This window comes from Schistocerca piceifrons, chromosome 2 (assembly GCF_021461385.2).
Source record: "Schistocerca piceifrons isolate TAMUIC-IGC-003096 chromosome 2, iqSchPice1.1, whole genome shotgun sequence".
NCBI classification, from domain to species: Eukaryota; Metazoa; Arthropoda; class Insecta; order Orthoptera; family Acrididae; genus Schistocerca; species Schistocerca piceifrons.
In genome coordinates this window covers 715790506-715806332 of record NC_060139.1, presented here as the reverse complement: position 1 = coordinate 715806332, position 15827 = coordinate 715790506, and the positions used below count along the sequence as shown (strand labels likewise).

The 15827-nt window shown below is 47.4% G+C and overlaps 1 protein-coding gene across 1 annotated transcript in view; it reads left to right on the top strand.

Moving 5' to 3' along the window:
• The window catches only part of LOC124777888 (cubilin-like), a 1273816-nt gene that overhangs the window by 1155143 nt on the left and 102846 nt on the right, over positions 1-15827 (top strand). The window contains exon 9 of the mRNA XM_047253433.1: positions 10649-10848. Within this exon, the coding sequence (XP_047109389.1) occupies positions 10649-10848 (200 nt within the window). The remainder of the gene's footprint in view (positions 1-10648; positions 10849-15827) is intronic.

The following is a 15827-nucleotide window of genomic DNA, read 5'->3' as shown; positions in this document are numbered from 1 at the left end:
GTTTCTCCGTTAGACCAACACTAAAATGGAGGAAGTTTCTACGGCGACTCCTGCGACTTCTATGGACTTCCAGCATCCACCACAACAATCTTCACCAGCCAAGAACCTATCGGCAGCACGGATCTCCCATTAGGCGTCCCGAATAGCTACTATCAATACTAATAATAACGTCTCCCACGCTAAACTTCAACAGCTCCGTGACACGCTTAGAGCAGCGGACATCGACATCGCCCTGTTACAAGAACTGAGGACAGCGACTTGGACTGGGTGTTACGGATATGAGACGTACGCCGCCCCTGCTGCTATGGAACACATAGGCGCAGCCATCCTCTTCCGAGAAGGAATTGCAGTTTCCGATGTCGCATACCTCCCAACAGCGCGAGGGGTGGCCATAACAGTTGAAGGACTCAAAATCATAAATCTCTACGCCCCCATCGGGCACTGATAAACGGAGGGATCGCTCCCAGTTCTACGCGGAAGATATCACGCCTTTATTCCTCGGCCGATACGATCATCTCATCGTAGGTGGAGATTTCAACTGTGTTATCGAGTGCACAGACCAATACCCCCATTTCACCACATGTCCCGAACTTCGCTTCCTCATCCGCCGCCTTCGTCTCCTCGACACTTGGCGAGTGGTACACGGCGACCGCCCGGGGTATACACACATCACGAGCCACTCCGCCAGCCGACTTGATAGAATATACATCTCTAACGCTCTAAAATCAGTTCTCCTCGACGCGGGACGTTGGCCGTCTGCCTTTTCGGATAATGACATCTACATCTGTACCATGAACCTACGTCGACAATCTATATGGCGCAGTGCAGGACGTTGGAAACTCAATGTCGCGCTACTGCGGGACCCTGAATGTCGACAACAGGTCACCGACACGTGGCACACCTGTGTTCAACGCATTATGCGTTACGAGACCACACTGCAGTGGTGGTTGCTGTGCGCCAAACCGGCCATCCGACGCACATTGACGCACTATGGCAGAGCCAAAGCCAGGTGGAATCACCATACAACTGATTTCTACTATAGCACTCTACGTGAACTCATGGATCGTCCTCCATCCCCGGATCGTCTAAAAGAAGCTCAACGCATCAAGGCAATGATTTTATCCTTGACCAGATGCCGTCTAGAGGGAGCCATTGTACGAGCACGCAGCCAAGATAGGATTAACGGTGAAGAACCTTCTATGCATCATATTGTTCAAAATGTTCGTCGACGCCGACAGGCTTTAATGACAACTTTAGACTTACCTGATGGACGACGGCTGACTTCGCAAGCTACTATTGTGGATGCATTCACAACGCACTATAGACTTTTCTATCAAGAAGTACCTGCCGGTGCAGAGGCCATTGCTGAGGTTGCCCAGGAGACACTTGGTACTCTAAACGCAGCAGCTGCAACCCTCCTGACTGCTGAAGTGACCACCGACGACGTCCAAGGCGCTGTGGCCAAAGTGTCTCTGAATCGATCTCCCGGCCCGGGTGGTTTACCTCTCGAATTTTACAGAACCTTCCAAGATTTGATGATGTCACGATGGAAGGACATGTACTGGGAACTTTTGACTGGCTCGGCGAACCCGCCACCAATGTTCATGGAAGGCTTACTTGTACCAGTCCCGAAACCCGCAGGAGGAACACGACTCGACAGTTATCCGACTTCAAGATTTTCACACACCTTCTAGCACTGCGACTCAAACATGTCTTACGGGACATTGTTTCCCACGAACAAACATCCTTAGGCGGCGATCGTAATATACAGACAGCCCTCAGTGAATATCGAGATGTGATCGCTGTGGCAACACACTCGCGACTGCCAGGCGCTTTAATCTCCATCAACTTCAAACAAGCGTTTGACCGCGTCAATCATGCATTCCTCAACGCAGTGATGGACCGAATGGCAATTCCCCGACGTTCACGCAAGTGATTATGCGGCTCCTTCGTGGAGCAACGTCCAGACTTCTCGTCTACGGCAGACTTACAGAACCTATACGGATTGAACGCTCAGTGCGGCAGGGTTACCCTTTGTCGACGGTGCTTTATGTCATTGCGATGGAACCACTCATTTGCGGATTACGGCGACGTTTGACAAGTATTCCACTCCGGGATCATATGTTCCGCTGCCGAGCTTACGCGGACGACTTGGCCCTCGTCGTACGTTCAGCGACTGACGTACAAGCTGCGATGCAGTGGATTACCCGTTACAGTGCAGGGGCAGGGAGCGCTATGAACGTGGCAAAATCATGCGCCATGAAGATCGGCCGCGGCCTTCCCGCAGACAGCGTAGTCCCATTTCAACTGGTGGACACCCTTCGTTGTCTCGGATTAGTGTACACGCGAGACATTCGCCGCACCTCGGCGATCAATTTTCGGACGCTGCTGCAACGCATCCGGGCCAACATACAAAATCACATACTACGCCCGCTGAATATGTGCCAGAGAGTCACCTTCGTCAATACCCATTTGGCAGCCCGGATACCCCATATAGCGCAGATTCTGCCCATCACTGCGACAGTGGCGGCCAGATTACAGGCGGCTTTCGGCTATTTCATTTGTTCTGGACACATCTTAAAGTCCAGTATGAAGCTCTCACATTAGCGATCTGGTTAATGTGAGAGCTAGGACTACGGCACTTTACACCAATACCATGCTCCGGTTATGGAAAAGTCAAAATGCTAGTTTTACTGGAATGTTGACCACCGAGCTCGCACCTGTTTCGAGACGCCCACCGACGTCTTTGGCACACATCCCACCTCCGATGTCACATATCGGCCGTTTCTTTTTGGAGTACAGCTACATATGCACCGAGCTCCCCAGGACCAGGAAGACGACCACCCGCGACATCTACCGCCTTCTCCGAAAGTCTCCACCCCGCAACCCCGTCGAAACACGTCACCCCCAGGTTTCATGGCCTACAGTTTGGAAAACGATCCACCAACCATATCACACCACTGACACCACCTCTATGTGGTACCTTCTCGTCAACGGCAAGTATACTACAAGACAGAAACTGCATCGCATCTCACTGGTGGACTCACCCCTGTGCCTCAAGTGCAATGTCGGAGATACAGATTTACATCGTTTTGAGTGTGGGCCAGCAGCAGCTGTCTGGACCCTCGTATAGAAGATTGTGGCTTTCTACCTCCGAGTACCTCCACATCACGTTTCTCCCACCATGATGATATATCCCGACACGACCTACTTTCCATCGGCTAAGTGGCACGCCATCACATGGATCAGTGGCATGGCTGTCAACTACCTCTTCCGGGACGACATCGTCGATCCGGCGGACTTTTGGACACGCCTCCAAGTTCATCACCACACCCTTCGCCGGCATCGACACTGTCGGGCCACTTTCGCGAACTATTTGCAGAGTATTTTCACCAACCCGCATCAAAGCTGGAATCTCAACGAACCGTGCCAGCCAAGACTGGACGATCCCACGTTCCCCTTCAATGGTCAATGATAGAATGCATTTTGTTCTGATGGCGCGCCAAAGTGGAGCATGGCGCGGAAAGTATTCCTATTTTATTTTACTTCTCTTTTCTCCTCCTCTTCTAAGTTTTTTTTTCTCCTTACACATGTTTATCCTTTTCGCACATAGCTCTCTATCTGCAGCCTATTTGCTTTCTTTCTCCTGTGCTACAAAAAAAAAAAATTGCTGCTAATGGTGAGACTGTATACTTATTTATGTTAACAAAAAAAAAAATAAATAAAAAAGAAGGCCGTTGCGAAAATATAGTTACCTTTTATGTTTTACGTTTTCAAAGGATATTGTGTTATTTTGTGAAGAACGTCGTCTTTTATTTTCATACACAAGAGGTTTTTATTTGTTTTCTTCTTACCTGCAAAAAAATTAAAAACAAACAAAAAAAGTGGTCAGCGTGACAAAAAAAAGTTTGGTAGAAAAAAAAAGTCTGGAACCGCGCAACCGCTACAAAAAAAAAAAGAGTTGGTAGAGCACTTGCGTAAAAAAAAAGGTGGCGTAGACGGTTAAGGCTTCTGACAAGTGCTCGGAAGACCCGAGTTCGAATCCAGGTTTTGGCATAAATTTTCATTTGTCGATGATGAATTCTCTCACTGTCCGAATGCGGCAGAGATCGGTATTTCTCCTTTCTGAACAAGAGTACGAAGTTGTCGCCCAACGGGGAATTGGACAACGCGACATTCAGACTTAAATTTGCCTAACTGTGTACAATGCCGTTCCTCTTTGATGTATCCAACTATGGAGACAGTGATATTATGCAATCACGGCTGTACTGCGGCTCTACGGAAACCATCCGAGCAAGGTTTAATTAAATTTCGCCACGGATACGAGATCCTCGTTCTCCCTCGCCAACAGCTGTGCAGCATCAGTCGGTAGGCAAAACTAGATTTCATTCCAGAACATAGTAAGGTCCGCAGCCGTTAGTTCCAATATCGAATCTGGATCAACGGGGTATATTATGTTGCGAAATGCGTCGCTCAGACTTCCGAGAACGCACACACATTTCAACACATGTACACTGTTCATGAAATACTGCTGGGGTATCATAGATTGCTGAAATTCTAGTAGAGCCTCAAGTATTATCAACGCATGAACAGTCGTGCCTCTGGTACCATCGGCATTCTTTGAGCACGAGGTCAAACATTTTGTCATTCTCACCCCAGCCATCTCAAACCGACCAGTTGCACTTACGTAGTCATGGTTACTACATTACGCCCTCTATCTATCTAAATGCGGCATGATAATTTTCCAAAAGAGCAGATATTTGGCCCATTCAAGGATGGTAGTGATTTATAAAATGGTTCAAATGGCTCTGAGCACTATGGGACTTAACAGCTGTGGTCATCAGTCCCCTAGAACTTAGAACTACTTAAACCTAACTAACCTAAGGACATCACACACATCCATGCCCGAGGCAGGATTCGAACCTGCGACCGTAGCAGTCGCACGGTTCCGGACTGCGCGCCTAGAACCGCGAGACCACCGCGGCCGGCAGTAATTTATACTCCAGCAGTGATGTAGCGTTATACAGTCTTCGATCAGGTAAATGTTTAATGCTGGAAATAAGCGTGCTGTATGCTGCAAGCCATGCGATATTTTTGCGAGGGGAAGGCGGGATGGAGAGCCATCAGTCTCCTGACTACCTTTCAGCCCGCCGCAATTGCCTCTCCTGTACCAACGTCTACCGCCCTGACTAGCATCTATTTCCAACACCATCAATCATTTCTTGGAAATAGTCCAATCTACCTTCCCCTACATTTTTCTCTCTACGGCACTAGTCTCTGATGTCTAAACATGTGTACTTCATTCCTTCCCCTTCTTCTATTTATTGATATCCATGTATTCCTTTCGTCGTCGATTTTTTATAGCAACTTCTCCTTTATTATCAGTCCTATAAATTTTCAGTATCATTCAGTATCACATCTCAAATGCTTTGAATCTACTCCTTTTTCGTTTTCCGAAAGTGAATGATACAATTCCATACACTCCTGTACCCTAGATGTATATTCTCAGAAATTTAGTCCCCGAATTTTGGCCAGCAATGTCCTCTTTTACAGTGCTAGTCTGCTCTTTATGTAGTCGTTGTGTCGCATGTCATGCGTCATTTAGCATGCAAGGCAGCAGAATTCCTTCACTTCATCTAATACCTGGTCTCCATCCCTGATGATAATCTTATTTCTGCTCCTCAGTAATTCGTGCTTTCTTTGGTTTGCTCTCAATTCATATACTGTACTGAGTGGACTGTTCATTCCATTCAACAGTTCCTGTAATTCATCTTCTGACAGAGGACAGCTATCATCAGAGAATCTTATCACTGCTATCTTTTCACCATGAAATTTAATCGCACTTCTGAATCATTTTTTATTTCTTAGTATATTGACTGAATAGTAAAGGAAAAAAACTGCTTCCTTCCCACACGCCTAACTAATCGAACAACATTTCTTCTTGGTCTTCCGTTCTTATTCTCGCCCTGGATTCCTTTCAATTTGTATTATTGAACACCTATCCCGGCTCGTGGTGCACACTGCCAGTTGAAGTTGGTTATCTAACGGTGCCAGAGGCAACAAAAGTCTTATTCTCATTATTTCATACAATTACTAAACCTGAAGTGCTGCCACCATTTACTCACTAAAAAACATAACCTTACGTTCACACAGCAAGACAAGTGATGCTGTTAGAAACTATGGATGTCTTGAGGTGCGTAACTAACGGCACTCAAATTATGCGGAATATAAAGGCCGAATCATCCAAAACCTGCACCGCAACTACTGAGGTAACGAAAACTGCTATTGATGTGCGATTTTCACAGAATTAATTGGTAGTCAGGGGCCCGTATTGTTAGCCAATCACAGACTGTAATAATACTAAGAAAGTGTATTCTTTGTAAACACATTTTTAAATGGAACTGTGCCTGTTGACATTAACAAACTAAAATTATGGTAAATTATAATGCCAGCAGTGTTTCTTGCAGGATTCTAGAGCGAGTCGTTTACGAGGTATCGTATTTAGAAAAGTTTCCACACGGACACCTGTGTAGTTGCTAGGTACGATGTTGTTTGTGTTTGTTTACAGCGTACTTGTGTGTTCCTTGAGTGCATTGCGAGTTGCCAGTCAATTAATTTGTGACAGTCCAAGCAGTAGGAAATGAGTGAACGACGGGATTTATCGATGTAGGAGAAACCGGTATGGTCATGGTGTATGTACAGTGTAGGAAGAATGCAGTTCTTTCTTGTGTGGTGTATGCGGCAGGATATCCCAATAACCGTCAACCTTCTCGACAACTATGTATCAACTTCTTCAATCAGTTACGTGAAACTGATAGTGTGACACACAGGTAACTTAACAGAAGGAAACAAGTGACGAGAAAAGAGAGGGAAATTAATATTCTTGCCGCTATTCCGCACTTCCCTCCCGTGCAACCACACAAGGAAATGGTAAATAAATGTAAATGTCGTGTGACTAAGGCCACCGTCGGGTAGACCGTTCGCCGAATACAAGTCTTTCGATTTGACGCCACTTCGGCGACTTGCGAGTCGATGGGGACGAAATCATGATGATTAGAACAACACAACACCCAATCCCTGAGCGGAGAAAATCTCCGACCCAGCCGGCAATGGAACCCGGGCCCTTAGGATAATAAGTCTGTCGCGCTGACCACTCAGCTACCGGGGGCGGCCAAGGAAGTGGTATTAGTCAGGCAAATGTCCAACGCATTCTCCATCGGCATAGGTACCATCCCTATCAGATCTCTCTGCATCAAAAGCTGCATGGAAACGATGATAAGAATTGTGTTAACTTCTGAACTCCTCTACAGGATACACCATACGTATCGGGTATCTTGGTTACTGATGAAGCTACATTTAGCTATCATAGACAGATAAACCGCCGAAAAATGCACTAGTAGCCTGTTGACAATTCCCATTGTTTTCGTCGGGTGAAACGTCAGCGTCCATTGAGATTAAACGTGTGGTGTGGAATAGTGAACCATCAGGTCACAGGCCCGTGTTTCATAGACGGAACACTGAACACGTGGAAGTATCGCAGCCTCTTAATCGACCATCATCCTTGCTAGAAGACGTTCCCTTGCAGACTAGGAGGAACCTGTGGTACCAACATGATGGCTCTCTAGCCCATAGTGCACGAAGTAGTACAACTTGTCTTCACGAATTGTCTCCATATCGTTGCAATGGATACAGAGGACCTATACCTTGGCCAGCCCGTTCTCCGGGTTTGACGCATGTATACTTTTTTCTGTGGGTAAAGCTGAAAGACGCTGTCTACAAATGGTTCAAATGGCTCTGAACACTATGGGACTTAACATCTGAGGTCATCAGCCCCCTAGAACTTACAACTACATAAACCTAACACGGACATCACACACATCTATGCCCGAAGCAGGATTCTAACCTGCGACCGTAGCGGTCGCGCGTTTCCAGACTGAAGCGCCTAGAACCGCTCGGTCACCCCAGCCGGCCACTGTCTACAAGGACATACTAACTACACCCGATGGTATGCAACGACTTATTAATGCAAGCTGCTCGGGCATCTGCGTTGAAATGCTAGTACATATGAAGCAGTCATCCCATACCAGACTGGAAGCGTGTATTGCCGCTGCCGGTGGTTATTCTGAACATAACCTGCTGTGGTGAATCGTCTAGTTACTGATCAGAATTCACATAACTAGTGTATGCACTTGTGTTCTCATTCAGTGTATTCTGCCACCGGTACTGTACAATTGCTGGTTTGCTAATGTCAGTAGGCATTGTTCCATTTACAAAAGTGTATGTTTGCATAAAGAGTACACTTTCTAAGCGTTATTCAATCTGTTTATTGGTTAACAATACGAGCCACTGACTACCAACTCATTCTGCGTAAACTGCACATCAATAGCACTTACCGCTGCCGCAATATTAGCGGTACAAATTTTAGGTGATTCACTCAAACATCCAGTATTTGAGAATAAGAGCACTTGACGACATTCAACAAACTTCACTAATTTCAAACCTTTACGAAGCTTTTTTCGCTGCCACCCCGCACAAAATAATTATACGACAAAAGATTATCGTTTGCTACATTGTAGTTCTTCATACAGTGAAACTGCAACGTCAGGCGCTGCGTTTTAATTCAGTACTTCTTTACTATCAACTCTGTTTGCAAGATATTTTTCGGTAAGTATCAACATATACCACTGAATCTATGTGCAAAATTATGTCATTGTGCGTCACATAAATTCATGTGTTATGACGTCGTAAACATTGAGATGGATGAATACTAGCTTTTATTTAAAACATTCCGAAAATTACCGAGACTATACTCATCCAATGTTTGATAGTGACAGCATTTGGCGTCATCCCACAAACTTAAAACGTAATTTCAAAGCGTTTCTAAATTATCTCTCACTTCAGTGCTTAACGTCAAGTATTTAACACTTTAACCAATTTGTAAAGTAACCAGACGTTTGAAGCTGTTTGTACAAGGGAGTTGGATTCTATACTGAACTGGGGTGGTGGCTTTACTGGCATTGTATAGACAAGGGACATTCAATACGTAAAGCAACAGTTTTTCTTCTTGTCCGATTTCAATTGAAAATAAATGTGGAACTGTTGTGGTACATCATGGAATATTTCCGCCTCAGCCCTCACAGTTCCATGAAGTTCTCATACGTGGCGGCGCCATACGTAGCCTTCAAAATGGCGTCTGCAACGAAGATGCGTTGCAAGAAGAGAGCTGACACGGAGTTTTTTTTGGCGGAAAACCAGGGCATCGCAGATACTGACTGACGCTTGAAGAACGTTTACTGAGACCTGCCAGTGAACAAAAGATTTGTGAGTCGTTGGCGCGGCATGTGTCATTATCGCAACAGGGACGCACAAACCTGTCTAATCTCGCGCGTGCCGACCGGCCGCACACACCTATGACTACCGAAATGTTAGCCCGCCCGGTTAGCCGATCGGTCTAACGCACGGCTTTCCGGAGGGGGAAGGAGCGCCTGTTTCCCGACAGGAATCCACCCGGCGGACTTGCGTCGAGGTCCGGTGAGCTGGCCAGTCTGTGGATGGTTTTTAGGTGGTTTTCCATCTGCCTCTGCGAATGTGGGCTGGTTCCCCTTATTCCGCCTCAGCTACACTATGTCGGCGATTGCTGCGCAAACAAGTTCTCCACGTACGCGTACACTACCATTTCTCTACCACGCAAACATAGGGGTTACACTCGTCTGGTGTGAGACGTTCCCTGAGGGGGTCCACCGGGGGCCGAACCACACAATAACCCTGGGTTCGGTGTGGGGTGGCGGAGGGGTGAAGTGGACTGCGGTAGTCGTCGTGAAGTTGTGGACCACTGCGGCTGCCGCGGGGACGTCGTTTCTACGTCCCCGGTTAACATACAGATACTGCATTGTCGGAACGTGCAGACGCTCTCATTCGAGGTGACAGACCGATGAAAATCAAACACCTCGCTGCTCAACCGTACGTCTCTGTTGGTAGTGCTGACGTACTCGCCCACCAGTTGGGGTACTCAAAAGTATGCTCCCGCTGGGTTCCTCGCCTTTCTACTTCCATTTGACCCAGTGAAGGGTGCACTCCGCAGGAAACAGCACGTGGATGATTGCGAGGTTATTGATGCTGGAAGACGTTGGCTTTGATGTAGACCAGTGTAGTGGTTCCATGCGATCATACATGCCCTCTCAGTAAAATGGCATAATGCCGTCGCATTGAATGGAGAGAATGTGGAAAAATGCGGTTTTTTCAGCAAAAGGGTGGGGAATAATATGGTGTATTGGAAACGTGAATAAAACCAACTTGCTTTCAGAAAAAATGTGTTGCACTTCTTACTGAACGTCCCTAACATTACGCGTGTTTCTCTAAAACGCATACACAGTACATGGTCTAACGCTCATTCTAGGCCACAAATACGACGAAAGAGTCTTGATGTTTTTGAAAGTGTTGTTTTGATTGCCGAGAGCATCGCAGAAGTACCGCTTCACCTGTCCTACAGCCAAAACGGCCGTCATCTAACATATCTCAAATTTTCTTTTCCAAACAGAACGTGGAAAGCGCTCTTCACTATTGTTCTCTGCTGTTGCCAGTTGCAATTTATCCTGTATTTTGAGATGTGAAGAGCTGCTGGGAGTGAGGACTTGGCTGTTGTCCGCAGCTGCTCGGACGGCTACCTGAAGGTGTACCTGCGCGGCCAAGAGGCGACCGACTCTTACGACAAGTTCGACCACGAGCTGTGTGGCAGCGACACCGTCAAGCCCAAGGTGGTCGTCTCCGACGGGCCGCGGCTCGTCATGGTCTTCAGCAGCGGCGAACAGCAGGGCCGCGGCTTCAAGGCCAAGTACACCTTCGAGACGGGTGAGTACGCCGGCAGCGCAGTACTTTGTGATACATCTACATGATTACTCTGCAATTCACATTTAACTGCTTGGCAGAGGGTTCATCGAACCACAATCATACTATCTCTCTACCATTCCAACCCGAACAGCGCGCGGGAAAAACGAACACCTAAACCGTTCTGTTCGAGCTCTGATTTCTCTTATTTTATTTTGATGATCATTCCTGCCTATGTAGGTTGGGCTCAACAAAATATTTTCGCATTCGGAAGAGAAAGTTGGTGACTGAAATTTCGTAAATACACTCCTGGAAATTGAAATAAGAACACCGTGAATTCATTGTCCCAGGAAGGGGAAACTTTATTGACACATTCCTGGGATCAGATACATCACATGATCACACTGACAGAACCACAGGCACATAGACACAGGCAACAGAGCATGCACAATGTCGGCACTAGTACAGTGTATATCCACCTTTCGCAGCAATGCAGGCTGCTATTCTCCCATGGAGACGATCGTAGAGATGCTGGATGTAGTCCTGTGGAACGGCTTGCCATGCCATTTCCACCTGGCGCCTCAGTTGGACCAGCGTTCGTGCTGGACGTGCAGACCGCGTGAGACGACGCTTCATCCAGTCCCAAACATGCTCAATGGGGGACAGATCCGGAGATCTTGCTGGCCAGGGTAGTTGACTTACACCTTTTAGAGCACGTTGGGTGGCACGGGATACATGCGGACGTGCATTGTCCTGTTCGAACAGCAAGTTCCCTTGCCGGTCTAGGAATGGTAGAACGATGGGTTCGATGACGGTTTGGATGTACCGTGCACTATTCAGTGTCCCCTCGACGATCACCAGTGGTGTACGGCCAGTGTAGGAGATCGCTCCCCACACCATGATGCCGGGTGTTGGCCCTGTGTGCCTCGGTCGTATGCAGTCCTGATTGTGGCGCTCACCTGCACGGCGCCAAACACGCATACGACCATCATTGGCACCAAGGTAGAAGCGACTCTCATCGCTGAAGACGACACGTCTCCATTCGTCCCTCCATTCACGCCTGTCGCGACACCACTGGAGGCGGGCTGCACGATGTTGGGGCGTGAGCGGAAGACGGCCTAACGGTGTGCGGGACCGTAGCCCAGCTTCATGGAGACGGTTGCGAATGGTCCTCGCCGATACCCCAGGAGCAACAGTGTCCCTAATTTGCTGGGAAGTGGCGGTGCGGTCCCCTACGGCACTGCGTAGGATCCTACGGTCTTGGCGTGCATCCGTGCGTCGCTGCGGTCCGGTCCCAGGTCGACGGGCACGTGCACCTTCCGCCGACCACTGGCGACAACATCGATGTACTGTGGAGACCTCACGCCCCACGTGTTGAGCAATTCGGCGGTACGTCCACCCGGCCTCCCGCATGCCCACTATACGCCCTCGCTCAAAGTCCGTCAACTGCACATACGGTTCACGTCCACGCTGTCGCGGCATGCTACCAGTGTTAAAGACTGCGATGGAGCTCCGTATGCCACGGCAAACTGGCTGACACTGACGGCGGCGGTGCACAAATGCTGCGCAGCTAGCGCCATTCGACGGCCAACACCGCGGTTCCTGGTGTGTCCGCTGTGCCGTGCGTGTGATCATTGCTTGTACAGCCCTCTCGCAGTGTCCGGAGCAAGTATGGTGGGTCTGACACACCGGTGTCAATGTGTTCTTTTTTCCATTTCCAGGAGTGTAGATCCCGCCGTCACGAAAAAGTCTTTTCTTTAATTACTTCCATCCCAACTCGCCTATCATATCTGCCACACTCTCTCCCCTATTACGTGATAATACAAAACGAACTGCCCTTTTTTGCACCATTTCGGTGTCCTCCGTCAATCCCACCCGGTAAGGATCCCACACCGCGCAGCAATATTCTAACAGAGGACGAACGAGTGTAGTGTAAGCTGTCACTTTAGTGGACTTGTTGCATCTTCTAAATGTCCTGCCAATGAAACGCAACCTTTGGCTCGCCTTCCCCACAATATTATGTGTTTTTACCAACTGAAGTTCTTCGTAATTTTAACACCCAGGTACTTAGTTGAATTGACAGCCTTGAGAATTGTACTATTTATCGAGTAATCCAATTCCAACGGATTTCTTTTGGAACTAATATGGATCACCTCATATTTTTCGTTATTTAGCGTCAACTGCCACCTGCAACACCATACAGCAATCTTTTCTAAATCGCTTTGCAACTGACATTGGTCTTCGGATGACCTTACTAGACGGTAAATTACAGCATCATCTGCGAACAACCTAAGAGAACTGCTCAGATTGTCACCCAGGTCATTTATATAGATCAGGAACAGCAGAGGTCCCAGGACGCTTCCCTGGGGAACACCTGATATCACTTCAGTTTTACTCGATGATTTGCCGTCTATTACTACGAACTGCGACCTTCCTGACAGGAAATGATGAATCCAGTCGCACAACTGAGACGATACCCCACAAGCCCGCAGCTTGATTAGAAGTCGCTTGTGAGGAACGGTGTCAAAAGCTTTCCGGAAATCTAGAAATACGGAATCAACTTGAGATCCCCTGTCGATATCGGTCATTACTTCGTGTGAATAAAGAGCTAGCTGCGTTTCATAAGAACGATGTTTTCTGAAACCATGCTGATTACGTATCAATAGATCGTTCCCTTCGAGGTGATTCATAATGTTTGAATACAGTATATGATCCAAAACCCTACTGCAAACCGACGTCAATGATATAGGTCTGTAGTTCGATGGATTACTCCTATTACCCTCCTTAAACATTCTCTACTTCACTCCGCAGCGAAGTCTGCGCTATTTCGAAACTTCAGGCAGGAGTTATTGCACAGGATGGTGCGCACTGTATCCACCAACTTCACATGATAACAATCATGGAGGATGCAAGTATTAATTTAATCCAATTATGAAATACAAGGACATAAATTGGCAGTTGCTACAGTACTGAACACCTATGAAAAGGTATGAAAAAAACTTTTTGAGTTACCGGTCCATCGAAGAACAAAATTCGTTGTATATATTTATTAGTTTCAGGACTATAGAAGTGCCAAATCGGATGATTCTTTTTGATACACCCTGTATAGCATCACGTGATAGTGCCATTTCAGTCTGAATAATATCATCCAGCACGCTCAAGTTACCTGTACGATCTATTTCATGTTAAGTTATTGTGAGAGGTCGAGTAATACAGGGTGAAATGTATTTAAGCCGACAAACTCCGGGAGGTTGTAGGGGACATCAAAACAAATATTTTTCCCTAATGTCATTTTTTCCTATGAGGAGTATTTAAACCAGTGGAGGCCGTATTACGCTCTTCAGTTGTTAGAGGCCGTATTACGATCTTTAGTTGTAGGCAACTGCTGTCCATCAGTGTAGTAGTGCCTTGTCTCTGTTTACTTATGGAGCGATACACCTGGAGTGAGTACACTGATATGGTTGGTGCGTCCTACGTAGCGCACCACAACGGACGAGCTGCACAGCGGGTTTATCAACAATAATATCCTAATCGCCGTATCCCGCATCATACGACCTTTGCTACTGTGTACCAACGTCTGCCTGAGACCGGATCATTTAGCAGATTACGTGGACAGGGACGCCGTAGGATTTAAGAACGCTGCAATTTGAGGAAGCTGTCTTGCAGCATTTGGAGCGGGATCCTTCAATCAGCACTCGTGCAACTGCACGTAACATGCGGACGAATCAGACGAATGTAAGAACAGTCCTTCGAGGGCAATTTTGATGTCCATTTCACTTACAGCGTGTCGACAACCTGGAACCAGTTGATTATACACCCAGAGCACAGTTTTCGCAGTGGTACCTGGAACAGTGTGAAATGCATCCTACATTCCCATCCTTTGTGTTGTTTACCGATGAGTCAACGTTCACGCGTTTAAATGGTTCAAATGGCTCTAAGCACTATGGGACTTAACATCTGTGGTCATCAGTCCCCTAGAACTTAGAACTATTTAAACCTAACTAACCTAAGGACATCACACACATCCATGCCCGAGGCAGGATTCGAACCTGCGACCGTAGCAGTCGCACGGTTCCGAACAGCGCGCCTAGAACCGCGAGACCACCGCGGCCGTCCGTTCACGCGTGATGGACCCTTCAACATGCACAATTCGCATGTTTGGAGTAAGGATAACCCACATGTCACAGTTACGAGTGATCATCAAGTGCGATTCTTCGTTAATGTGTGGGTCGGTGTTGTTGGGGACTGTTTAATTGGGACGTATCTGCTACCTAGACCATTAAATGGCAGGCATTATTACAATTTTCTCGCCAGAGCATTGCCAGAATTGCTGGAAGACGTCCCGCTCCCTACAAGAGAATACATGCGGTTCCAACATGACGGGGCGCCGGCACATTTCAGTCGTCGTGTCCGTCGATTCCCGGACCGACGGTTCGCAGAAACGTGCATTGGCATAGGTGGTCCTGTACCGTGGCCCGCTCGATCCCCAGATATGTCCCCTCTGGACTTTTTTGTGTGGGGAGAGATGCGCAACCTTGTTTACGCAACTCCTGTTGCATCAGAAGAGGGTCTGGTTGCCCGGATAATTGAAATTGCGTTGGGTTAATATGTTGTCTCTTGGTCGTAAAAAAATGGAAAAGTATTTGTTGGTTTAATTAATTTGCCGCCAGAGAAATCTTCCTCTACCAGTTTAAATACTCCTCATAGGAAAAAAATGACATTAGGGAAAATATTTGTTTTGATGTCCCCTACAACCTCCCAGAGTTTGTCAGTTTAAATACTTTTCACCCTGTATAGGTAACAGAGTTTTTTAGGACGTTCTGCTCAGTTGAGTCCGAGCAGCTCTGAACTTGGCGTTAGCAGTCGCTCTCCTTGAACGAGAGCCGCCGTAAGCTGAGACGCGGGTGAGCTGCCGCGCTTCCCTTCCCGTGGGCGTCGCCACGTCGGAACCCATACCGAGCTCCCAGCCAAACTGGGTTAATGCTGTCTTTCCAGGATAAACA